The sequence below is a fragment of the Cimex lectularius genome, unplaced genomic scaffold, assembly GCF_000648675.2.
Source record: "Cimex lectularius strain Harlan isolate CLEC.00 unplaced genomic scaffold, Clec_2.1 scaffold14, whole genome shotgun sequence".
Classification (NCBI taxonomy): domain Eukaryota; kingdom Metazoa; phylum Arthropoda; class Insecta; order Hemiptera; family Cimicidae; genus Cimex; species Cimex lectularius.
Genome location: NW_019392637.1, coordinates 648,566 through 675,578, shown reverse-complemented (window position 1 = coordinate 675,578; position 27,013 = coordinate 648,566). Strand labels below are relative to the sequence as shown.

General features: G+C 38.6%; 4 protein-coding genes across 5 annotated transcripts in view; 3 read left to right on the top strand and 1 right to left on the bottom strand.

Moving 5' to 3' along the window:
• Positions 1 to 14,780, bottom strand: part of LOC106663141 — a 28,128-nt gene extending 13,348 nt beyond the window's left edge. The window contains exon 1 of the mRNA XM_014387743.2: positions 14,518 to 14,780. The gene's annotated coding sequence lies outside the window, so the exon portion shown is untranslated. The remainder of the gene's footprint in view (positions 1 to 14,517) is intronic.
• A 924-nt stretch (positions 14,781 to 15,704) lies between these two features.
• On the top strand, positions 15,705 to 16,972 carry LOC106662989 (ejaculatory bulb-specific protein 3). Its single transcript, XM_014387449.2, has 2 exons — positions 15,705 to 16,008; positions 16,676 to 16,972. Exons 1-2 carry the CDS (start codon positions 15,801 to 15,803, stop codon positions 16,870 to 16,872), a joined length of 405 nt encoding a protein of 134 aa, XP_014242935.1. The 5' UTR covers positions 15,705 to 15,800; the 3' UTR covers positions 16,873 to 16,972.
• Positions 16,973 to 19,517: 2,545 nt separating this feature from the next.
• LOC106663247 lies at positions 19,518 to 20,689 on the top strand. 2 transcript variants are annotated; one of them, XM_014387937.2, is made up of 3 exons: positions 19,518 to 19,584; positions 19,970 to 20,366; positions 20,439 to 20,689. In XM_014387937.2, exons 2-3 carry the CDS (start codon positions 19,970 to 19,972, stop codon positions 20,573 to 20,575), a joined length of 534 nt encoding a protein of 177 aa, XP_014243423.1. In that variant the 5' UTR covers positions 19,518 to 19,584; the 3' UTR covers positions 20,576 to 20,689. The 2 variants fall into 2 exon arrangements, with proteins under 2 accessions (XP_014243423.1, XP_024082589.1); XM_024226821.1 differs by lacking the exon at positions 19,518 to 19,584 and adding an exon at positions 19,618 to 19,637.
• Positions 20,690 to 25,235: 4,546 nt separating this feature from the next.
• Positions 25,236 to 27,013, top strand: part of LOC106663103 (amyloid beta A4 precursor protein-binding family B member 1-interacting protein) — a 40,519-nt gene continuing 38,741 nt past the window's right edge. The window contains exon 1 of the mRNA XM_014387680.2: positions 25,236 to 25,564. Coding sequence (XP_014243166.1) covers positions 25,382 to 25,564 — 183 coding nt within the window. The 5' untranslated portion in view covers positions 25,236 to 25,381. The remainder of the gene's footprint in view (positions 25,565 to 27,013) is intronic.

The window sequence follows — 27,013 nt, the reverse complement described above, 5'->3', positions numbered from 1 at the left end:
TGAAACTAAGGTTAAACTACTTGGAAAGTTCCAATTGGACAACTTGGATCGTTCCAAATGAAACTATATTCAAACAACTTGGAACGTCCCAACCGTAACAAACGTTTATTAACTTGGAACGCCCCTACTGCTCAACATGGGACGTTTCTAATTAAACTAAACTGAAAAAACTAGGAACGTCTATACTGAAACAAACACTTTTTAACTTGTAACGTTCCAACTGTAACAAACGTTCTGAATTGAACGCACGTACTTGAAACGTTCCAAATGAAACTAACATTAAACAACTTGGAACGTTTTAAATATAAGATTCTTTCTATGTAAGTTCTTGGTTGAGACAAAAAAAGTCAGTGTCACGTGCGGGATTCGAACCCACGACCTTCGGCTAAATACGCCGCTACTCTACCACTTGAGCTATCGGGACTTCGATCCTCTCGGACACCAACTCTCCATCTCAACCTACAACCGTTCAAGTTTTCCCTCTTTTTGCCATTTTCAAATGTCGTGTAATCGGGATTGGATTCTCAGCGAATTATGAAGTGACCTCGGGGAGCTGTTTAGTGAAGTGATACTCCTTTTACTTATTAAATATTAATCCATTTTACGTTGTAGTGGTCAATTGACCAAGTTACTACTTTCAATTAATTATTCTTTCTATGTAAGGTCTTGGTTGAGATAAAAAAAGTCAGTGTCACGAGCGGGTGGATTGAAGTCACGATAGCTCAAGTGGTAGAGTAGCAGTGTATTTAGCCGAGGGTTCGAATCCTGCTTGTGACACTGACTTTTTTATATCAACCAAGACCTTACATAGAAAGATTAATTAATTGAAAGTAAAGTAGTAACTTGTTCAATTGATCACTAAAACGTAAAATGGATTAATAGTTTTAAATATATCTAAACGAATAAAATTCACGAAATAAAAAAACCTAACATGTGGTTTCACGATTGTTGAGACTAACTAATTCTACTTCCGGCTCTCACCCTAAAATTCTATAACCTCCGTCGACAGAAAAAAAACAACGCTTAAATCAAATTTCATCCCTTATTTTGAAGGATTGCCTTCCACCCTTTTTTTGCTCGAGTTGGCCCTCGTCAGGACGACAGGTGCAATTTGCCCTGTTAAAGCCAAGGGGGGCGGGATACCCGATATGAAGGTCGCCTCGGGGGCGATGTAGAGGAGGCGACAAAAGCCCGCTTTGTTGAAATTCGCCCATGCGAATAAGAATAAGGCAAGAGGAGGTGAAAGTGAAAACAAATTGGGACCTTCCCACTAAATTGGATGAAAAATTTTGATCCGATTTTATCATTCACCTATCCAACGAGCCATTCTTTCACTCAGACGGTTTGTCATTTACATTTCGTTCACTTAGCTTGTCAATGACTTACATTCGTTCGGTCACTCAGTCACTCGATTAATATCACATGAGTTCGTTGATTGCATCCACAGCACCCCCCCCCCGTAGTTCAGAGGTCACAGCAAGAATGCGGTTGGGCCCCTTTGTTTTTAAAAGCGATAAATCAGCAACTCATCGCCCTTTCTTTTTTTAAACCCCCAGTGCGAGTCATCATCGATTTCGAATTAGGCCGGGAGGAAAAATGGGGTCGGCCGTCCGTTTGCCGTTTTTCCTTTTTTCCCTCCCCGTCAAGTTTTTTCGGCTTTTTTTAAACACAGGATTCCACTTTATCCTCTCGGACGATTCGACACGGCTTCGCTTTTACACTGTACATCCCCTTCGCCCGGAAGCCGTCAGGGCGAAGGGGTGGCCGAGGCGAAATATAAATATACGCGTTAATGCATGAAAGGGCGAGGGAAAATTAAGAAAGCCGTGGCATCGGCGGCGGCGCAACAGTTCCGGCCCCCGGGGTAAGGGAGGCGACCGGACCCTTGATTTATAAGAGGGTGGAAAATGATAATTTTCCAAAAAATATTAACGCTGTAAATATTGACCCTTCCGTTAGAATAATACCGAAAACACCCATCTTTATTAAAGTTCCGATTCGCGTATTATTAATTGGGTAGGTCGTGGAGCAAGTTAAAGAACCTAAAATGTCTAATAGAGAAAAATATTTCTACGGCGATCCTGATTATTATGTCAATACGGTTGGAACGATTCAGACGCTCGAAGTGCTAACTATAAATCAGCTGGAACGTTGCCAACATTTTGTATTCCTACGTCGAAGCGGTTGAAACGGACCATACATTCCAACTGGTTAAACAGGTAGTATTTAAGAGGTTGGAAGAGTTCATATGTTCCAAGTGGTTGGATAACATCGTCAATGCAGTACAAAAAATTTTTTCCAGTTCTTATTTTTCCAACTGGCCAAACAGGTAACGTTTTGTTAGTTCCACGTCATTCCATATGTTCCAAGTTATTCAACAAGTAAGTACCACGTGGTTGGAACGTTTTTTAAGTTTCGAATGGTTGGATGATTGCGTAAGAACAATTCAATCGGTCTATAAAATTCCACAATACTAAACCAAATCGTAAGCACTCCCAACAGTTCAAATGTTCCAACAGGTTGGAATGTTTCAAAAGTTCCAAGAGGTTGGATTCCTATGTGAAAGCTGTTGAAACGGTCCATAAGTTCAGAACGTGGAGTCACACGTTCCAAGTGGTTAAACACCAAATATGAAATAAGCTGTAGCGTTCATTTCAGATTGTCGAGTTACATCACAGCCAGTTGAAACCGTCACAAGTTTTATTGAGTTACACAATGTTAGAACGGTCCGTAAGTTCCCAAAGGTTTGATTAGTACGTCAAAGCAGTTCATACAGTTCTTATGTTCCAAGAGGTTGGAATGGATACGTCAAACCTGTTAGAACGGTCGTTGTCATACAGTTGAAACGTTTCATATATTGCAGTTTGTTAAGCAGGTATTATATAAGCGGTTGGAACGTTTTATAAGTTTTTGGTCGTCGAAATTCCTATGTAATAATCGAATTTATGCGAGATGGGGAGTGAATTTCCCCGGATCCTGTCTCTTTATTACGGCCGAGACTCGGAGAGACGCGATATCCTCGGCTCTTTATCGACGAGGGGCGACTTAGTATTCTCGTGGGGAGGCATCCGGTTTCCGGAAGGGGATAAGGAGTGAAGGGGCAGCCCCTTTTACCCTCCCCTTTTCCCACTTTGTCCGAAACCCCGACCCACACTGGGCCCGCCGCTGCGACTACGAGCCTAAAATCGAGAAATGAATCACAACGCCTAACGAGCGGACGAAAAAAGAAAGGAAACAAAATGAAAAAAAGATCACACGAGCGCAATTAGGCTAGTCCCCTGACCCTCCGCCGCTCACTCATCATCACTCTTTGATGATAAAATGGGCTTTGGCTGGGGGGCAATTGCAGAACCTATTCTTTAACTCTCTACTACATTAACTGCTGCTTATTTGCGTTCTCTCACATGAGCGACCCATAAAACGAGCCAGGTTTTCGTTAAATGGGCTTATGAGTCAGACGTGACAAGAAGCAGCTGAAGGTCCCAAAGAACAACAATTTGAAACTTTACAAATGATTTAAAACAACTTGGAATATGACAAATGACTCAATTCCAATGTTCTAACTACAATCAACGCTTTCATATTTGGAACGTTCCAACTGAACAACTTTAACGGTTCCAAATGAAAGGATGAATAAAGTGCTTGGAACGACCCAAATGTTCAACTAGGATCGTTCCGACTGACATTAATAACAAAGTAAAACTTGGATCGTCCACAAAATTAACAAATGCTTTTCTTCTTTGGATCGTCCCAACTGCACAACTTGGAAAGTTCCAACTGTATCAAACGGTTGTTAACTTGGAACGCTCCAACTGCTTCTTTGGCTTATTCAATTGGGTTAGTAACAAATGAAACTTAAGGTTTAACTATTGGAACAAACATTTTTCAATCTGAATAGTTCCAACTGTACCAAAGCTTTTTCAATTTTAGAACGTCCCAAGTGCAATAAGCGCTTTTCCTCTTTGGAACGTCCCAACTGACCAAGTTGGTTCCAGATGAAACTAAAATCAAAAAGCTTGGAACGCCATAACTATTCAACTGGGACCGTTCCAAATGAAGCTAATAACAACAAATTTGGATCATCTCAACCGTTTAACTTGGACTGCAACAAATGAAAGTATGAATAAACTACTTGGAACGTCCCAAATGTTGTACTTGGCTCATTCCGAATGAAATTATTGTCAAAGAAACTTGTATCGTCCACAAACTTTAAAAAACGCTTTTCCTCTTTGGAACGTCCCAGCTAACCAACTTGGATCGTTCCAAATGGAACTGAAATCAAATAAGTTGAAACGTACCAAATGTAACAAACGTTTACTAACTTGAAAAGCCCCAATCACTCAAATTGAATAGTTCCAAATGAAACAAAGGTTAACATTCCAATTTGGGACTTTCCAAATGAATCAAACCTTTTATAATTTGGAACGTTGCAAGTGCAATAAACGCGTTTACTCTTTGGCAGGTTCCAATGGTAACAAAAGCTTTTCCTCTGAAGCAGACCAGATGATCAACTGGGATCGTTCCAAATGAAACTATAATCAACGAAATTGAAATGTCCCAACTGTAACAAAGGTTTAATTAGTTGAAACGTTCGTTCTAGCTGTTTAACCTGGAACGTCCCAAGAAACCACTACCAACATGAAATATTACAACTGTAACATTTTTCCACTTTGGAACTGTTCATCTTGGAACGTTCCAAATGAACTACTTGGCCCCTGATGTTCCACTCGGATCGGAACTATTTTGTCTGGGGGCGGTTGGAAAGAAGGAACGGGGGCGGCGATTTCCTTTCAGATGGTAATCTATCGACCCACCACCGCCCCTCGGCGCCCCGACTCCAGTAGACGGCTGGTCCACCTTTTACACGGGGGTGGTCGGCCACCCCCCCCCCGCCGCGGTGTGGACCCCCTCTGCTATTTCGGTCTTGTCCGTTTCCACGCTAATCAGCGGTCGTCGATTATCCTCAGTAACTTCGATTCTTTTTGTCTATTTTAAACAAATCGCTCGTAAACACCCACAAAAACGAATTATCCAGGGAACCGCCATACTGCCTTTTTTGGGCTAATCTCCGGATACATAAAACGGATTTATATTCACGCTTTTAAAGACGGCAATACTTAATCTGATTATAAATGGAAACGGTTTTAAACGCTAACGCTGAACACGTTTCTGTTTGGGATTTTAATCCCGACGGTTTAGGACAAAATCGGATCATCAATCCAACGTTAACACACGGTGGATAAATATATTTGTGTTATATTCTATGGAAAGATTAGACCTAATCTAACAAATAGACGTACGTGGAGAGACATTTTTTAATTGTGGAATTTAAATACAAGATCTTCACCGGTTGGAACGGTTTGCAAGTTCCCAATCGTTGGATTATTCGAACTAAATTGTTGGAACGGTTCAGAAGTTCCAAGTGGTTGGACAGCTCGGCAAAAGTAGTTGAATTGGTTCATTAGTAACAGGCGTTGTCACATAGTAAGCAGGTGGAACGATTCATAATTTCAAAATGTTCACTCCATGACGGCCACTTGGAACAATTCAGAAGTTCCAAGAGGTTAGATAGCAGGCAAATGTTGTTGAAGCGGTCCATCAGTAACAGTTGGATGAGTCACATAGTACGCAGTTGGATGGATTCATAATCTTAAAATATTCACTCCACGATGGTCACTTGGAACGGTTCAGAAGTTCCAAGTGGTTGGATAGCTCGGCAAAAGTAGTTGAAGCGGTTCATTAGTAACAGGCGTTGTCACATAATACGCAGTTGGAACGATTCATAATCTTAAAATATTCACCCCACGATGGTCACTTGAAACGGTTCAGAAGTTCCAAGTGGTTGGATAGCTCGGCAAAAGTAGTTGAAACGGTTCATTAGTAACAGTTGGTTGAGTCACATAGTACGCAGTTGGAACGATTCATAATCTTAAAATATTCACTCCACGATGGTCACTTGGAACAGTTCAGAAGTTCCAAGTGGTTGAATAGCTCCGCAAAAGAAGTTGAAGCGGTTCATTAGTAACAGGCGTTGTCACATAGTAAGCAGGTGGAACGATTCATATTTCAAAATGTTCACTCCACGATGGTCACTTGGAACGGTTCAGGAGTTCCAGCTGGTTGGATAGCTCGGCAAAAGTAGTTGAAGCGGTTCATTAGTAACAGGCGGTTGAGTCACATTGCAAGAGTTGGAACGATTCCTCATTTTAAAATGTTGAATCCACGATGGCCATTTGGAACGGTTCAGAAGTTACAACTGGTTTGATTTCCCTTTTAATCCCCCCGTCCCAATGACACTGAACTGTTTCCCGCGGGATTTTAGTCGGATTATAAACTAGAAACAATTATCCTTTTGAGTTTAAACGCTAATCACTAAGCACATTTATCTTTGGGATTTTAATCGGATCATCCAACGAGACGTTAATCCCCGCCGGGTAATTTCACTCGTTGTATGGCGTGGCAAGATTTTAACTAATCTATGGTAGTGGCCATTAATGGATTATCAATTTCAACGCTAATCCCTGCGAGAAAGGATCATTATTACGGGTTATCCATTGAAAAAGTGAAATACCCCCCACTCCAACCGTGGGTTGTGAACCGATCAAAGGTTACCGCAAAACGGATTTCAACGCTAATCCTAGACGATTATATTCGATGGTTCATTCTAAACAGATCGTTTATCCACTAAAAGGGCTTATGGTTGGATTATTAATTAAACCAATTATTAGTGTCGTTCGGTTGAGGGATGGGGGAGTTGATTTTTAATCTATGGAGAGACATAAAGGGATTATCTCACGGGCGCGTGTTGACATCAATTCTGTTTTTATTTTTTATAGTTTTTTTTGTATTTTTTTTTAAAGCCTCCTTTTTTTCAATTGGTAAGGTCAGCGCATTTAAAATTGATACGGTCACGTTCCCGTGTCGAAAAGGCGTTTAAGCCCCATACGTGGGGGGGGGGAGGCGGTGAATACGGGACGAAAGAGAGCAAAGAGGGCTGAATAATTCAAACGCTAAATCGTTGATGAGGTCAAGGTATAATCAGAGGAGAGTGGTCGCCCTGGGCCCGGATGAAAGTGGTCCGGTTAATTTCCGAAGAACGGTCGGAAGGGGTTTCAAAGGGGGCGGGGGCGGGGGAGTTTCTATTCTGCAAAAACCCGGAGGAGTAGGTGGTAGAGAGGCATTTTGTAATTCTCGAACTGGAACAAAACATCTACACCGGTTGGAACGGTTCATATTAAACTTATACGTGTATAAGCATCTGGAACGGTTCGTAAGTTCCAAGTGGTTAAACACGTAGTAAATAAGTGGTTGGGAAGTTTCTTAAGTTCCAAATAGTTGGATTATTAAGTTGGAGCTGTTGAAACGGACCATTAATTTCATATTGTTGAGGCAAGTCGTAAAAGTTGGAACGGTCAATAAGTTTCAAGAGTCCCATCATAAGTGGTTATAATGGTAATTTGAGTAGCATATTCCTATGCGAAATGAAAATTTTAAATATGAAATATGATGAAGGGGTCCATAAGTTCCGTGTGGTCGAACTACAACCTAAGCAGTTGGAACGTTGCATATGTTCCAAGTTGTTACTCATGTAGCATGTAAGGGGTTGGAACTATTCTAAGGTTCCAGGTGGTTCAGTCGCATCATCGCTGTTCCCCAGGCAGTTGGTTCACTACCTCGTAGGAAGTTGGAACGTTCAGAATTTTCAATATATTGTCCAGATAACGTTGAAACGGGTCAAATAGTTGCATTCTTACGTCAAAATAATTGGAACGGTTCACATGTTCCGAGTTATTCAACAGGTAGTAAGTGGTTGGAACGTTTCAAAAGTTCGAAGAGGTTGGTTTGATACGTGAAAATTGTTGAAACGGTCCATACTCCATAACGTTGGTTCACATCACAAGCAATTGGAACGGTTCGTATTGAACTGATATGTGTGTAAGCGGTATTGTCCAGATAACGTTGATACGGTTCAAATAGTTGCATTCTTACGTCAAAATAATTGGAACGGTTCAACAGTTCCAAGTGGTTGGCTAGCTGTTAAAATGATTCATAAATTTCAAGTGGTTAAACCGTTTGGACTCGGTGGGAACGGAACATATGTTAAATTGGTACATGTTAAACTCCTTCATGTATTAGCTACAAGGGTCCATTTGTGCCTAGTGGTTGAGTCACATCGTAAGCAGTTGGAAATGATTTATATTTCCAAGCGGTTAAAACGCCGCGTATGACTTCGGTTGGATTGTTTCGTAAATTCCAACAGGTTAAATGGCTACGACAAATCGGTTGAAACGGTCACAAGTTCCAGGTAGTTGAGTCACACAGTTGGAAGTTACATATGTTCCAAGTTGTCAACTAAGTGGTACATCAGCGGTTGAACCTGCTCATAAATTCCAAATGGTTGTATTGCAACGGTTGGAACAGTTCATTATTTGCTCAGAGGTTAAACAGGTAAGTATGAAAACGCTGGGAAGGGTCCATCATATTCAAGTTGTATAGTTAAGTCAAAGCAGTTGAATCGTTCCATAAGTTACAGGTGGTTGTCACATCATAACCACTTGGAACGATTCATGTTAATCCACAAAGTGTGACATCATCTTGAACGGCTAATAAGTTCCAAATAGTTGGATGGACATCCTAATCGGTTGAAACGGTTCATATGTTCCGGTTGTTTGAGTCGCACCATTGCTGTTGCCCACGCAGTCGAATCGCTAATTCGTACGAGGTTGGAACGGTTCATATATTTCACAATGTTTTCACAAAATCCGAACGGGTCGGAACGTTCGAAAATTGTCACAAGGTTGGTTTACACTACGACGTGGACACATAGCTTTCCTCGGTGTTTTTGTTTATTGAGAATAATTGTTAAATGAAAAACTATTACTTTTCGAAAATGTTCCGTGGGCCGTTCCGTCCTCCTCATGGCAGGGGGTCGGAGTAAATGGTCGGTGGAGCGAGTTTGGCCGGGTTTTACACCGCCCCGCCACCCCCGACCCGATCAATACAGCTCGCAACCTTGCAATCCGCCGCCAGAACACAACCCCCGCCCCCGCTCACGCTACAGGACTACGGCGAAACGCCTCGGGCGGCCCGCATCCCCCTGGAAACCGGCGATAATTCCAGTGACAAGTTATCACTGATCAATAGTCACAGATTCGATATGGAAACGTAAAAAACAAATATATTTAAAAAACAACGGGTCCGTGTAATTTCGCTTTCTTACTTTGCTCTAAGCCATCCCCAACAGAGTCACTTTGCTCTCTACAGTTCAACCAGCGAGAACTTACGGACCCGACTCTTGCCCGATGGCAATCATTATAATATGACGCCTCAGATCATCGGCTGGTTTGAATAATTGAATAAGGACGCGATTGAAAAACAGAGGAATTAGCATAAACCGATTTGGATCAACGGTCTCCGATGCCCCCCCCCTCTCGGGTGCATAATGACCGTCGTGATCATCCATGTCCGGATAGGGCTGTTTATCAAGACGCTATCTACGTGATTAACTATCTAATGCACCGGCCTGTCGTTGATAATTAAGCTGGACTGAGAAAGAAAAAATAAGAAAGGCCGGAGAAGCTAATCGAACAAAAAATATCTTAGGTCTATGCTTCTCTTGGCCAGGACGCAAGATTCTTTGGCAGGGTTATTAACATTCCGGAATACCTGCCTCGATCCTGGTCAATCGGAGGACGTTAGATCAGTCACAAGCGTTTCAAAAGTTCAAAACAGAAAAAAACAGCCAAATTTTGTCAAATAGCAAATCGAATAGATCGTATAAGCTTCAAAGGATTCGGTACGGTTGGGACGTTCCAACTGTATGGACCATTACCAGGCTCACCAGCATCAAAAAGCCCTGAAAATTTTGAAGAGTTTGAAACGAAAATTTCAAATATTACGAACGTTTAGAGCGTTTCAAGTGAACCAACTTTACCCAGGAGTCTGTCAAGCTTCCATGATTCTATGCGGTTGGGACGTTTCAAGTGAACCAACATTACCCAGGCGTCTGTCATGCTTCCATTATTCTAAAAGAGTGGAACGATCCGAGTGTTTTTATTTTCCTAGGCATTCGTTAAGTTGAAAAGAAAAAAGTTCCAAACATTTAAAATATGCCGAGTATTATAACTACAACCTGACATTCGTGAAGTTACAAAGTTCGAAACAATTGAAACGTTCCAAGTGTACTAACTTTCCCTAGGCGTCCGCCAAGCTTCCATTATTCTAAAAGGTTGGAACGATCCGAGTGTTTTTATTTTCCTAGGCATTCGTTAAGTGTGAAAGTTCCAAAAATTTAAAATATGCCAAGTATTATAATTTCAACCTGACTTCGTGAAGTTTCAAAGTTCGAAACAATTGAAATGTTCCAAGTGTACTAACTTTCCCTAGGCGTCCGCCAAGCTTCCATTATTCTAAAAGGTTGGAACATTCCGAGTGGTTTTATTTTCTTAAACGTACATTAAGTCTTAAAGTTCGAAACATTTGAAACGTGCCGATTGTTCCAACTATAACGAGACATAACTTTCTCTAGGGTCCGCCAAGCTTCCATTATTCCAAAATGTTGGAACATTCCAAGTTTTTTTATTTTTCCAGACACTCGTTAAATCCCACAGTCCAAAAAGTGAAACGTTACTACTTTCCTCCGGTTGGAATGATTCAATTTCAAATTTCAAATTTCAAATGTCCCAATTCCATTTAGAACGCGTTAAAATTTCAAATAATCGAGAATGAAGGCATGGCCCGGCCAGGGCTGTTCCTCGGGAAGGAGGTGTTTTGCAAATTCTATGAGCTTCAAAGCAATCATTGGTAATGATTGTTATTTAATGGATTCCATCTCAAGACATTGCCCACCGTCACTCTCTCAAATAGTCCATAGAATAACATCCAGTTTTAATGATTATCTTCCCCGGTTGAATCAGCCCAACGTTTCAACAAATATAATATATATCGTTCGTTTCAAGTTTTCAAACGCTTTACAGATTTTGAACCAGCAGGAACGTTCTTCTATCCAGTCTTGTGAACCGTTTTAAGTTTCACGGAGTTTCGAGCGTTTCAACCGATAAGATTGTGACCTTGAAGTCTTAATGTCTCACAGATTCTGAACTAGTTGGAACGTTTCGAGTGTTTTAATTTTACTAAGAGATTCATAACTCACAGATTTTTTTAAATTGTATGAAACATTTCAAATTTTATGTACGTCCTTAGACTAGAAGTTTCAAAGATGCGAACGGTTTAACAGTTTCAACCAATCGAATTATTCCATTTAGCACTAAAGTTTCACTGAGCTTTAGACGGTTGATAGTTTCAGCTGGCACATTGTAGCAATGAAATATTTAGTCATCTATTCCCAAAGGTTGTCGCCAATCCTAACCTCCAGGTCTCTAGCATGCCTCATAGGTACTTAACGGGTTGAACCTCAACCGATACAATTGTCCATTGAACGCTTTATTCTTAAAGAATGTTCACCGGTTGGAACGTTTCAACCGTCATAAACGGAATTTTTTAATTCTTTCGTCTCACCGATTCCTAAAATTTTAGAACGTTTCAATTTGTACAATTGTAACATTGAATTCGCTAAAGTTTCTTAGCGCCTTAACAATTTGAAACGTTCAACCTTCACCTATAATGCCTGGAAAATTGTTAATTGGTGGGAATGTTTCTTAGCAAACCACAACTTTGTGCAACTGTGAACTCTTTAGACACACCGATCCCTCAACTTTTCAACTGACACAACTGTACCTTTGCATCTTCCTAATCTTTTGGAACGTTCCAACCGATCTCTTTATTACCACCGATTTCTCAACGCTTGGAACGTTTTAATTTGTACAATATTGTAACACTGAACTCGTTAAAGTTTGTAAGTGCCTTAACCGGTTGAAACGTGCCATCCGGTGCATGCAACTTTGAACTCTTTATCCACATCGATTCCTCAACCTTTGGAACGTTTCAACCGATACGATGCAACCTTGAACTCTTTAATGCCTCTCTGATTCTTAACCGGTTGGAACGTTTCAATCTAAACAATTGTAATATTATCTAATAGGGTGTAATGTATCTCGGATATTTAACTGGTCGAATTAACTTGAATCCTGTAATGTCTCAGAGATTCTGAACCGGTTGATGCTTTTCAATCGGTGAAAATGTAACCTTGAACTTTCCAGTCTACCAAATTCTAAACGTTTGTTCCAGCTGGAATGGAACGTAGTACGATGCGAGTAAATTACCGACTGAACGACGACTTTCTCATTTCGAGTACGGAATCATCTTGTTTTCATCTTTTTTAATGATGCTAGAGGCTCATCTGCGTTTCCAAAATTATCATTCCTCGCCCTCCGATAAATCGACAACGCCCCCTCCCACGGGTATATTTAAGTTGTCACAGATGTCACCCCGAGTCTCCCGGGGTACTTAGAAGGGCTCCTCGCTCCCGTTTTATTAATAGGAGCCGTTTCTATTAGCGTCCCAGGCGCCCTGCGACTCCGGCCCCGGTCGATCGGCATCAACTTTTCAAAATGGTGCGGGAACTGAGAGAGAGGAAGTGAACGGCGACGCGAGACCGGCAAGGGATGCATTGAATAATAAAATTCCCTTCACCACTTTGCCCTAAACATATAAAATAAACAGAAAAACACGCAAAAACCATAAGTAATCCCATACATTAAGAAATTTTAATTTTTCAAATATATTTTTAAAATCATTAATTGGAGGCCATGGTGAAATTTAATCGGCAAAAATCATTGTTCGTTCACTAAATGAAACATTAACACAATCATTCATTAATCGTTCGATCATTTAATGAGCCGCTCACCATCGTCACTTACAGGTACACTCAAGGTGTTTGTTTTATCGTTCGTTCACTTAATAAGCTTATAGCCGATTCACACACAGGTTCACTCCGTCACTTTGTATTAATTCATCGTTCGTGCACTTAATGGGCCACTCACCGATATAATCACACATTCACTTACTCTCGGTGATTCTTTCACCGTTCGCTTAATGAGCCCGTTCATCCATAGCCACTCACATTTTCATTCGCTCACGTACAATGATTCATCGTTAGTTCTCTTAATGATTCACACTCCAATACAGACGCACACTTGCTACACACATTCACTTGCTCACAGAGATTCTTTCACGGTTCACTTAATGCGTCCATCACCCGTAGTCAATTGTTCACTCGCTCGATTTCATTCATCGTTCGTTCGCTTAATGAGCCTAATGCCCAGTCACTCACTGGTACATTCGCTCACACACAATGATTAATTTGTGTTGATTAATTGTTAATTAATCGTTGTTCACTAAATCACTTAGTGATTTATTTATCAGACGTCCACTAAATTAGTGACAAACCCACATAGTTAGACGTTCACTCAATCACACTGATTCATCATTCGTTCCCATAATGAGGCACTTACCCAATATTCAACGAGGCACTCACTCAATTAGTGACCCATTCAACGTTCGTTCTCGTATTAAGCCGAAAACCCATCGAAACTCGTTCAGTGATTCATTCATCGTCAGTTCTCTTGATGAGCCACTCACCCACCGTTAATCGTTCACTCGCTCAGTGATTCATTCATCGTTCGTTCTCTTAACGAGCCGATAAACCATAGTCATTCTATCACAGTGATTCATTTAATGAGCCGATAACCCAGTCACTCACTCACTCAGTGATTCATTCAACATACGTTCACTTATTGAGCCACTCACCCTTACAATCACACGTTAACTCACGGCGATTATTCATCGTTCATTTAATGAAGCGCTAACCCATTGCCACTCCGTGATTCTTTCATCGTTCACATCATTAGCAGCTAACCTATACAATAGTTCGTTCACTCGCAGATTATTTCCCTGCCCTTTGGAAACCCCCTATCTATTGACATGCACGATTTGTTTTTTGTTCTTTTTCTGACTCGCTTTATCTCCATCGTGTCTGGGAGGGCGGGCGAGGAAGATTCCGGTTTGAGATAAATAACTAGTAGCGGTCTCGACTTCACGAACAGACGAAGCAATTCTCGTCCTGAAAGGGGGGGGCGACAATTTCAACAAAAAGATAATATTCTTATGGGAAAAAAAGAAAGTGAAAAGCCCCCAATCGTCGAAGAGAGAAAAAAAATTTCTCAGTAAAAAAGTAAATAAATACAATAAATCTTTTTTTTTAAATATGAAGACATTAAATAAAGAGCAAATTTGTGGAGGGGAAGCGACATTAAAAATTGTTCAAACTTTTTTTGGTCCTCTTTTGGATTTTAGATCGGTCCAAATTTTTCACAACAAACAATACAAAAATTCATGATTTTGTTATGTCAATTTCTGTTTTAACCACAATTTTAACAAGATTTTTCGTTTTATTTATTTTTTATATTTTATTCTAACTTTGATAAGCATGGCCGACCTTCAGTTTTCCTGGTCAAAATCCAACTCTCTAAACAATCTCTTTCTTTTAGTAAATCTTTTTTTGTTTTGTTTAAACAATTTTATTCTAAATAAAAAATAATTAATTCAAAGTTTAAATACCTCAACATGACAACTGCGTCGGCTATCATCTCGATGGGTTAATCCAATAGGGGTGAGGGACATCCACTGGGCTCACTGGCAAAATATTTTTTCTAAAAAAACCGACTCACAACAAATTTTCCAAAAAACATAGAATATTTAAACAATTCAACCCTTTTTTTAATAAACCAATTTTTATTTTTAATTTCACCGGGCCTGGAACGCGCGTTAATACGACGTATTGAACTTTTCCGACCGTAATGGGTTCCCCGACTGAAAAGAGGGTGGCCGGGCACCCCCAGGCCAGGGATGCAGGGCCGCCAACTCAAGCGGCCTTTATGAGACACATTTCCCAGCTTTTGTCAAAACCTGGTACACTTTGAAATACAAGCGCCCCCTCCCCAAATCAAAAAATATTTGTCCATATTCTTTTCGATGAATTGTGATATTTCGTACATTGGAACCTGTAGAGTGTGGAACGTTCAAGAACCGTGTGGAACGTTCCAAATGCCCCAAGCCGGATTCTGCGATTTTTCCTCAATTATTACAAAAGTTAATGTTGTGAAGTTAAAAATCCGTGATTTTTTTCATCGTTTTCTCTAAATAATAAACGATTTCTGTCAAAAATGCCACACCTTCCCAAAAGTTTCAATTGTTCAAAATTACCCGTGTGGAACGGTCCAAATGCTCAAAGTCGGATTCTGTGATTCTTTCCCAATTACACTAAAAATATTAACATTTAATTAAGGTTTTTAGTTGAGATGAAAAAAAGTTAATGGCACGAGCGGGATTCGAACCCACGATCTTCGGCTAGATACGCCGCTGCTCTACCACTTGGTAGTGGTAGAGCAGCGGCGTATCTAGCCGAAGATCGTGCGTTCGAATCCCGCTCGTGCCATTAACTTTTTTTCATCTTAACTAAAAACCTTAATTAATTGTAATGATTTAATTGGTCAAGCGGACCACGAAATTAGTGAATTTAAAAAATATTAACGTTGTGAAGTTAAAAATTCCAAATTGTTAACCGGTTTAGAATGCAAGTCTTTCTTCTCGTATTTCATGATCTCCTACCAAAAGATAGTAAAACTGAACGATTTTGAAGTTTTAACGATTCTTAACAGTTTCAAAGATTTCATGTGATTCGTCCTTATCCATGTGTGAATCCTTTTTGGCAATTGATATTTCATTCGTAGGATGTCTCATCGGGTCACTCTGCTATTAAACAAAGGTGTAATTATTTTTGTCGGAATCATATTTTCCACTCGGCCCCTCCCGTCTATTTTCCGTCTGTTAAATACCGGACGATGCCAACGCTGGTGCATCAGTGCAGAATGAAATCCGCGACCCTGCTGATCTGGCTGTTGGCATGCGCCACCTCGTCTACCCAATACACGACCAAATATGACAACATAGACGTCGAGGTGATTATGAAGAACCAGAGACTCTACAGAAAATACTTCGATTGCCTCACGGACCGAGGACGTTGCACCCCTGATGCCAAGGAGCTCAAAGGTAACTGAACTTAGAACTTTTGAAACGGTTGAAATGTTCAATTCGATTTAGTCATAATGGCCCAACTTTTGTACATCCTTGGAACAATTGAAACGTTCTATACTGATTCGGTGCTAATCGTACAGCTTTTGTAAATCCTTGAAACGTTTGAAACGGTTGAAACGTACTGTACTGATTCAGCGCCCAGCTTTTTTACATTTTTACATTCTTGGAACTTTTGAAACGGTTGAAACGTTCTGTACTGATTCAGCGCCCAATTTTTTATATCCCTGAAACTTCTGAAACGGTTGAAACGTCATATACTGATTCAGCGCCCAACTTTTTTACTTCCTAGGAACTTTTGAAACGGTTGAACGTTTAGTACGATTCAGCCCGCTCTAATGGCCCATCTTTTGCTCATCCTTGGAACGGTTGAAACGTTCTGTTCTGATTCAGCCCTAATGGCCCAGTCTTTGTGCATCCTTAGAACTTTTGAAACAGTTGAAACGTTCTACACTGATTCAGCACCCAACTTTATTACCTCTTTGGAACTTTTGAAGCGGTTGAAACATTCTGTACTGATTCAGCCGTACTCGCTCAACTTTTGTTCTTGGAACCTTTGAAACGAGTGCTAACTTTTAAACTTTGAATCCAAGTTTTCGAATATCTATTTCTTCTTTTTTTTCAGATTCGCTTCCCGACGCCCTGGCCACCGGCTGCTCTCACTGCACCGAAAGGCAACGAGTCGGCTCCGAGAAAGTCATCAAGTACCTGCTTGACAAGAGACCGGCGGACTTCGCCGTCCTCGAACGGATCTTCGACCCCAAGGGGCTTTTCAAATCCAAGTTCGAAGATGAGGCGAAGCGCCTGGGCATACCGGTCTGACGCGAAATATTCCAACAAAATATAAACATTTTCCTCTGTATTATCTTTTTTTGAGTTACCTGGGGAAAATAAAACTCCACCCGACGGTGGAAACAAGGCCGAGGTGAAATTCAATTTCCTAACAACCATCCATCCTACTTAATTGTCGGTCCGGTTCTCTGTCAATCGACGTGCAATTAACCAACACCAAATTAGCAAAATTTATTCTTTCAGGATACAAAGAAAAATTATCAAAAACAAAAACAGGAATGTCGTATTGCTGGAACGTGTGAAACGAACCATAACGCTTGGGACGTCCTAAACCGGTGGAAACGCTTTCAATTTTTTCCAATATTTGAAACTTGAAAAATTAATATTTTGAGGAGAAAATTGACGAAATCGAGAAGGTAGTCTTGAAACATTCCGGTTATTTTGAGCAGTTGAAATCTTACAAACGTTTTTATGGTTTTAGAATTTTTGGCAATTCCACAACGTTAACTTGTTAAATGTATAATTAGGAAAAAATCATGGAATTCAAACTAGAGAACTTGGAATATTCCAAACCGGTTAAAGTGAACGGTTGAAACTTTTTGGACACTTCAAAACGTTGCTTTTTAAATGTACAATTGTGAAAAAATCATGGAATTCGAACTGAAGAACTTGGAACAACCGGTTCTAGTGAATAGTTGAAACTTGTGAAACGTTTCAACCTAATCGAAATTTTCGACGCTTCAAAACGTTAACTTTTTAAATGTACACTGACAGGTAAAATATTCAATCCACTTGTAATATAACTCGATTTGTATATGTTTTTATATATTAATCAAAGTTTCAGGTTTTTTAACGTTTAATAATTGAGTCTTTATCTAGAAAAGTAAAGAAAAATGTAAATTGCTAAGGAAAATTAATAATAACAAATAATTTTAAAAAATTAAAAAAGGACGGACAGATGAAATTTGTTTTAGATTTTTAATAACATTTCAATATCGCGTATTTCCTCCTCTTGCCTTAATTACATCTCGAAGGCGCCTCGGCATACTTTCTACCAGTCTGGAAATGTCTCTTTGCTGGAGGTAGCCCAATCTTCACGAAGAGACCTTTCAATATCGTGTAGTGTTTCAAGATTGTGTAGGAAGTGATGGACTTATTCGTCTTTTGAACCTTATCCCATAAATGTTCGATCGGGTTCAAGTCTGGAGAACGGGCTGGCCAGGCTAAGACCCTGATGTTATGCTGTTGAAGGTATGTTTTTACTATGCGACATGTAGAAGGGCATTATCGTGCATTGTAATAGGATTGTCGGTTATTTCATCGGAGATAGGTAACGCATGAAGTTCCAAATTTCATCCACAAGCGAGTTGCCGTCAAAGACCATCCACGAACAACAACCATCCTGCCCATAACATCACAGAGCAGCACATTGAAAAGGTTAGCTCTGGGAAAAATTACAAGTTTCGTACCTTTCATTTCGCCTTCTCCACACTCTTTCACCCCCATCTGGATTGTAGAGCAAATCTACACTCACCTGTAAAAAGTACAGCAGATCAATCTAAAGACCAATGGCATGTTCTCGAGTAACTCTGGATGTTCTTGTCAATTCTGGACCTCTTGCGGGGCAAAAAACCATCAGTCCATATTGATTTAATCTTCTTCGAGCAGTGCGTTCAGAAATTTGGACACCTCAAACTTCCTGGAGCTCATGAATCGCTTGAACAACAGTAAGGTGCCGGTTTCGCATAATTCTCAAAGTCAAAAAACGGTCATCACGTAATTCTGTTATCCTAGGGCGCCCAGAACCGGGCCTTTTATGGTAGGGCCCAGTTTCTCGAAAACGTCTAACGTCTCGAAGTGTTTCAGTCCGTCATCAATAAATGCCACACACGCGCAACATCCTCAGCACTGAGTGGCATTTTTAAGTTTAAAAATTGAAATTAAGAAAACAAAGATGAAACTAAACAGTTTATTGCTTCAGCCTTCCATTGCGACTAAATAAACATTTTAAATTCCATAAAAAGTAAACATTGAAAAATTCTTTATCCTTGTTTTGGGATTAAGGATTAAGTGTCCTTAATACCTCTAATTGATATTCCCAATTTTAAACAGCATAAACAAATATTTATTGATAAAAACACTGAGTGAAATTAAGGGCAGAATTTTCTTTCATCGAGAAAATGAAAAAAAAATCAATTGGGTGTAATTTTTTACCTGCCAGTGTATAATTGGGAAAAAATTATGGAACCCGAATTGGAGACCTTGGAAACCGGTTCTAGTGAACAGTTGAAACTTTTGAAACGATCATAATTCAGTACCCGTCATGTGACGTAGTTAAAAACGCTTACACCGGTGCTATTTAACAGTTAACTCCTTTGAAACGTTCCAATTAGACTTTTTTGTAGCTTCAAAAAGCCCATTTTTGAGTCTAATAAGAAGTTTTTTGAGCTTTAGTCCGCGAGGAAATGAATATTAAAATGAAAAATATCAAAGAATGTTCTACCGTAATTTCAAAAATGTCAGCCTTGGCGGCAAGCACGCCATGGCCTTCGACAGGACCCAAATAATATTTTATCTTTGTAATTTGTACTAATTTTATTTATAAAGAATAAAAAATTATTGTTTTTTTAAATTGAGTTTATTATTATTATTGTTGTTTTGTCGTTGGGTTTTATCGATCAGATGACCGACCGGTTTCAGATTCGATCAAGTTGCCGTTGATTTTTCTCTCGAAGCCTGAAGGTAAGCTGGTTCGACATTCCGGTTATTTTAATTAAATTTTATTTTATTTTAAGGTAAAATATAATCAAAAACTTCTTTGTTTAAATATTTACGTTGTTTTTAATTTTAATTATGAAAAAGTGGTGTGAATTTTTCTGGCTTTGGGTGGATAGACATTGAACCCCTTTCACTTTGGTTCTTCCCTTTTTTAATATAAATTTCAAAGTTTTTTTTAGTATTTTGGAATTTGTACTAACAAACCCGTTTAATTATAAGTAAATAGATTGTTATTAAAATGTTCATAATATTTTATTCTTAATAATTAAAGTACCATTCACCATTTATGAAACGAGAGCGCAAGGTAATTTTATGGTTATAATGAGTTAATTTTTCTTCTTTTCCCAAGATGGCTAGGCTTTTAAAAAATACATTGCCGATGTTGAAATCGGTGCGCGCCGGCTCATCGGCGGTGACCGTCCCGTCGTACATTACCAAATTGGCCGGCCGGGAGGTAATTGGTTTCGGGCACAACGGCGAGGCGAACTACGTCGACAGGAGTGACTTCCCAATGCCTTCAGTGCGCTTCGGCAAGAAGACGCCAGCTATACGCGAACTCCAGGAGAAGGAGAAAGGCGACTGGAAGAAACTGAGCATGGCGGATAAGAAGGCTTTATACCGTTACTCCTTCTGCCAGACGCTCGCAGAAGTCGAAGCACCCACCGGCGAATGGAAGAGCATACTCGGCTTCTCGCTCATTCTTATTTCCTCATCGCTCTGGCTTTTCATGTTTACAAAATTCTTCGGTATTTTAATATCATTTATGTTGAATTTGAAGTTGAAATTATTTTACTTTATATTTATTTTTGTCAATTCAGGCCATAATCCCGAATTGCCAGAGTCGTTCAGCGAAAACAGAAAGAGGGCTCAACTGAGACGAATACTCGACCTGAAAATGGACCCCATTGAAGGCATCTCTTCAAAATGGGACTACGAAAACGACAAGTGGAAGTAAACATTCTGTATAAAATTTAAAAAATCTTTTCAGTAGTTGTAATATTCATCGGTACGATGTAAATCTTTGAACTTATTACATGGAAGGAGAAATAAAATTGTATTTAACATTTAATCTAACATTAGCTTTAATTTTTATTATTTTGCCTGCTTTTATAAATTAAATTTATGTCATCGCACTGTCATAAGTGTCAATAATATTTGGTGAAAATGAGCCAGACTGCTAGGAACAATCATCAGATCAATGGTATTTCAATTACTTACAGTTCGTGTTTTTTAATTACTTATCATCCCCCTCGATTAATAATTTAGACTTTTCATAATTTTACGAACAAATTTGGGGTCAGTGTTTAAGCAATCAAGAATGAAAATCCATGGATCGGTTCAGCCATATCGGCGTTTGAAGCATTCACAATTATTATAAAATTACATACAAGAAAATATTTGACATCCCATAATACCCAAAATTTTTGTCTATCTGTCAGATTTAATATTACAAAAATTGACTGTTCCCACTCATAATAGAATGTTTGTCTGGCTATTTGATTCAATTATATAAAATCAACGACCAACAATCTTCATCCCATAATACAAAAGCTTTTGAATTTTTTATTGGATTCAATATTGAAATTTTTTGATCTAACTAATAATAAAAAATCATCATCCAACAATCATATCCCATAATACAAAAGCTTTTGATTTTTTAATTAGATTTAATATTGAAATTGTTTGATCTGACTCATAATACAAAATCATCATCCCATAATCCAAAAGCTTTTTCATTGGATTCACTGTTTAAAAAAAAAAATTATATAGAATGTATGTCTGGCCATTTGATCGATTAATACAAAATCATCGTCCAACAATCATTTCCCGTAATATACAGCTTTTGAATTTTTTTTTAATTTGACTCATACCAATAATAGAATGTTTGTCTCGCCATTTGATCCAATAAAACAAACTCATAATCCAACATTTATATCCCATAATATTCTTTCGGTTTGGTTCAATATTAGAAAGTTTTATCTGATTGTTTCAACCCATAATAGAATAATTTGTCTGACCATTTGATCCATTAATGCAAGCAATCATTGTCAAACTGTCGATTCCACAATAGGTCTATCCATTGTAGTAGGAAAAGTTAATGTATGAGATTCAGTATTAGGAACTCTTGGAAATGATAAATGATGGAGTGATTACGGTGTTCAATCCTTTTTAAAAAGATAGTTCCTACTCACAGTAAGATATTTTGCAACGTTCCGGATTTCGAGCCCTTTAGCTCATCATCAAGTTGAAAGACTTTTACAACCACGTCTCTTGCATGAATTGCAAAAGTGAACCCGCTGATACCTCATCTTTAGGAACTCTGTCTTACTGTCTTATCCCAAAATAGAAAAATCATTGTCCATCTGATTCGATATTTACAAATCTCTTCATCCTATCATAGAATATTTTCTTTGACATTGATAAGGCAAAATCATCACATATAGTAGATAATCTTTATTCAACTGTGAGATTAAACTTTTTATAAAAGGTTTTTGGTTGAAGTGAAAAAGCTCGTGACACTAGGTTTTTCATTTCAACCAAAAACCTTACATAAAAAGATCAACTAATTGAAAGTAGTCATTTGGTCAATAGACCACTAAATATAGTGGATTTAATATGATATTAAATGTAAAAAAATCGTCCAACCATCATATCCCAAAATAGAATATTTGTCTAGCTATCATATCTGACAGTAACCTTCCAATCAGATTCAATAAAAAATAAAATGAAATAATAATAATAATAAAATTGACATTTAGCATTCATAATTTGTCCCATCTTTGTTCAAACATCAGACTCGCCTTTGGCTCCAATAATATATTTTTGTCTGACCTTCGGAACAAGTAGGAATTATTTGTTTTTCCAACGTATATATTAATTCTAAATCTTTGTCTGACCATATCATCCAATAATGCAAAATCTGTGCCAAACCTCATATCATATCCCATAAAAGGAAATCATGATACTAAGTTGTTGCAGAAAAAACTACCATTTTATCAACATTGTCATGTTGTAAAAAAGGGGGGGGGGATGAAGAAAGTATTTATTGGTCTATATCTGTAGTCAGTTATCTCGCACTTTATTTTGATAAATATTTGCGCTGTTTTTATCTCTGTTCCCATATTGCCTCCCCTCCTGTCACGAGGTGAAGGCGATAAACTGATATGACGATTATCACTTATCACCTGGGCAATATGTCTGAAAGAAGGGGGGCTGTGGACATTTACCATTTGCATCAAATGTGATTCTTTTTTGAGCACGGTGGAGACAATGCCAGTCCACCGCCTCCGAGACAATAAGGTAGGACGTTTCCATCATATGTAAGAATTTAATTGATGCATTTATACATTAATAAAAGTATAAAATAAAAATTAAGATATTTTAAATATTATATGCATGACTATTTTTGTTGGTCATTTTATTATACACAAAAAATGGTTTGGTGAGAACAAAAAATGTATCACCTCCAATATTAAAACTAAAATAATATAAATACAGATGCAAATATTTATATACATAAATAACATTAATATATATTCTTTTTTTGCATTACATTTACAAGGTAGGCAGCTGCCGAGTAAGTTGACAATATTGCTACCAACCCAAGTCGGAAATTATGCTGAGGTGTAAGTTGGCAACATTATTGCTACCACCTAAATAGGCAACTAAACTGAGGAGTATGTTGGTAACATTGCTACCTCCTCAAGTTGGAAACTGTATTGTGGTGTAAGTTGGCAACATTATTGCTACTACCTCAAATAGGCAACGATGCTGAGATTTAAGTTGGCAACATAGCTACCATCTCAAGCAGGCAACTGAACTGAGGTATAAGTTGGCAACGTTTTCATCATCCCAAGTAGGCAACTATGCTGGAGTGTAAGCTGGCACCATTGCTAATACCTCAAATAGCCAGCTATGCTGAGATGTAAGTTGGCACCATTGCTACCACCTCAAATAGGCAACTAAACTGAGGTGTAATTTGGTAACATTGCAACACCTGAAATAGGCAACTATGTTGAGAAGTAAGTTAGAAACATTATTGCTTCTACCTCAAGTAAGAAACTGTACTGAGGTGTATGTTGGCAACATTGCCATCATCCCAAGTACGCAACTATGCTGAGGTGTATTAGGGATGGGGTACGGGCCTACTCAGGCTTTTAACCCCTCGGGTCCTGGTCGCCCGCCCTGTGTAATATATATGCTGAGGTGTAAGTTGGCAACATTGCTACCACTCAGTTAAGCAATTATGCTGAGGCATAAGTTGGCAACATTACTACGACCTCAAATAGGAAACTATACTGAGGTATATGTTGGCAACATTGCCATCATCCCAAGTAGGCAACTATGCTGAGGTATAAGTTGGCAACATTGCTACCACTCAGTTAAGCAATTATGCTGAGGCATAAGTTGGCAACATTACTACGACCTCAAATAGGAAACTATACTGAGGTGTGCAATGTTGGTTACATTGCCATCATCCCAAGTAGGAAATTATACTGAGGTGTAAGTTGGCAAGATTGCTATCCTCTTAAGTAGACAACGTGGTGTAAGTATACTATTACAATTGTAAGTGAGTACATAAAAAAACTTTATTTATTTATATAATAATTTAAAAAAATAAAATTGATTTGGGTATTTGCAATTTAATGATTGCTCCGACATTGGCATGGTTCGACAAGTCGACAAATAGCTGATTGACAATGGCTGTTGTAACACTAATACACATTCATTGATATGCATATGTATTTATAATTTCTTTTTTCATCCTCAAACCTGTATTTATAATTTAAAAGAGTGCGAGGAAAAATTACAGAATGTCAATGGAAATTGCATCAACTGATGTTGTTTCTTCTTTTTTTTGTCAATAAATACTCAATAAATTATATAATTCCCCTTCCCCTCTCTTAAGAGATGACACTGTTTCTTTCAATTTGAAAGCACCCCGGATTTTATCTACAATTTCATTTTCTTGTTAATTAATTCATTAATTCAACTTGTTCGAGGTATAGTTGAGATGATAATTTGGTAGTATCAAAAATTCCAAACTGATTGAAACGTTCCAAAAGTTTCAACTGTTCAAAAGTACCGGTCAGGTACGTGCCAAGTCGAACTTGTGACTCCCTCTATTGTTCTAAAAATGAACGGTTTGGAAGTATTAAAAATTCCAAACCGACTGAAACGTTCCACAATTTTCAACTGTTCAAAAGTACCAGTGGGGAACATTCTAAGTGTTATATTCATTGATCCCCCTTCAAAAATGGACTATTTGGAAGTGTCCACAATTCCGAACGTTGCAAAAGTTTCAACTGTTAAAAAAAACCATGTGGTATGTTCCAGCCTGGATTAATTTGCCACCTGAACAGCTGAATCTCTCTGTTTCCTAATGTTCAACCATATTACGATTGTTTCATCTGTTGCTACTTATCGATTTGATTAAATTTTAATGTTTTTGTAATAAAACTTGGATTTTTTGTAAGGCAACAATTTTGGCGGGAAAAGTCGACATTGTTGCCAAATTAGATTTTTTTTTTTATAAATTATAAAAGGCGATCAACCGCTTTGGGTCAGTTTCCGCCTTAAAAAATTTCAAGCCGGGTGGAGATTGGGCCACAGCTCAGGAACCCCCACAATAGCGGGAACCAGATTTTAAAAAAATCTATACAATCGGCTAAGTAATTTTATTGTGAAAGATTTTTTTTTTTTTTTGACGGTTGAAAAAAATTCACCTAAGTCGTTTTTGAATTTCGCTAAATTCGGCGGGATGGAGGCGGTATTGATTGCCCCGGGGGCGGCGGCCGGCCTCCCCTGCCGCCCTACACGCCTCCGCCCACCCCACCCTTCCACGGCCATCTCCATCGCGCCCGCTCCCTTCGGCCAGTCTTCGACAGAAAACCGCCGTGGAGTCCACGTCGCACCGCCGGCACAAGGATTATCCCCTCGCAAGGTAAGTCGCACGCGTTCTATTTCACAAAAAAATTAATTAATAATTAATGTATTAACGATAAAGAATGCATTTAGAATGTGACAATGTCAATTTCAAATACGGGCTTGTCGTGCCATCGCGATAAAAGTCGTACAGACACGCAATTCCTCGTGCGTTGCCGCATTTCGGCGTATTGCGAAAAAATTCAAAATCGCCTCCCCTTTGGGAATTTAATAAACAAATATTTAAAGACCGGTCAGACAGCTCCGAATAAGTACTAAGTAGTTAATTGTAGGTAGTAGTTACTAATTACTATTGGTACTGACGAAACACCAGTGTGTCAACCAACCAGTTCTAACATGAAAAAACTGGTCTAGTCGTAGTAGCTACTAAACGTACTTTCAAACACTCAAACCTGAGAAAATATTGCATTGTAATAACCTATCTATTACATGTAATCTACAATACCTACTGGTGTGGAAGTAGGAAGTACTAGTTGTATGTAGTAGTTACTAAAAGTACTATTGGTTCTGACAAAACTACAGTGTGTCAACCAATCAGGACTAACAACATGCATTCTAACTGTTATAGTCGTAGTAGTTACTAAAAAACGTACTGTCAAACCTGTGAAAATATTGTGAAGTAATAACCTAAATCTAATTGAATATACTCTACCATTTGGACATTCGTAGTAGTTAATTGTAGGTAATAGTTACTAAAAGTACTATTGGTACTGTCAAAACTACAGTGTGTCGACCAACCAGCTTTAACAATATGAAAAAAATTGGTCTACCGTAATAATTACTAAACGTACTGTCAAACACTCAAACCTAAGAAAATATAAAAATAGAAGTAATAACCTAGTTCTAAAATGAATATACTCCACAATTTTGTATTATGTAGAAGTAGTTAATTGTAGATAGTAGTTACAAAAAGTACTATTGGTACTGACGAAACACCAATTTGTTAACCAACACAGTTATTGGATACAACACTCAACGCAACCGTTGTAGTGGTAGTCAAGTTGGACCTGTGTAGTTTCTGTAGTTTTGACGGTCTGTAGTACTTTTAGTAACTACTACATACTACTTACTTTCCCATTAACAGATTTTAGATTACAAATATGTTACCTAGGTATAAAGCACACCGTTCTTTCGTCAGTCGTAATTGTAGTTTTCGTTGTGTTGCAGTTAAACTGATATTGTAATAGTAGGTACTAATTACATGTGGTAATTACTCGCATACTATCTAACATGAGAAAATACTGCATAGCAATAATCTGCAACACTTACAAGTGTGGAATTAGTAGGTACTAAGTGTATTAGTAGTTAGTGAAAGTACTGTCAGACTGACAAAATAACAGTGTGCCTTGTCCACCTAGGTCTACCATACTTATAATCTATAAACCACTAGTGTATAAATATTAGGTACAAATGCTAAGTAGTAGTTACTTTCTTGGTTACTTGTTGT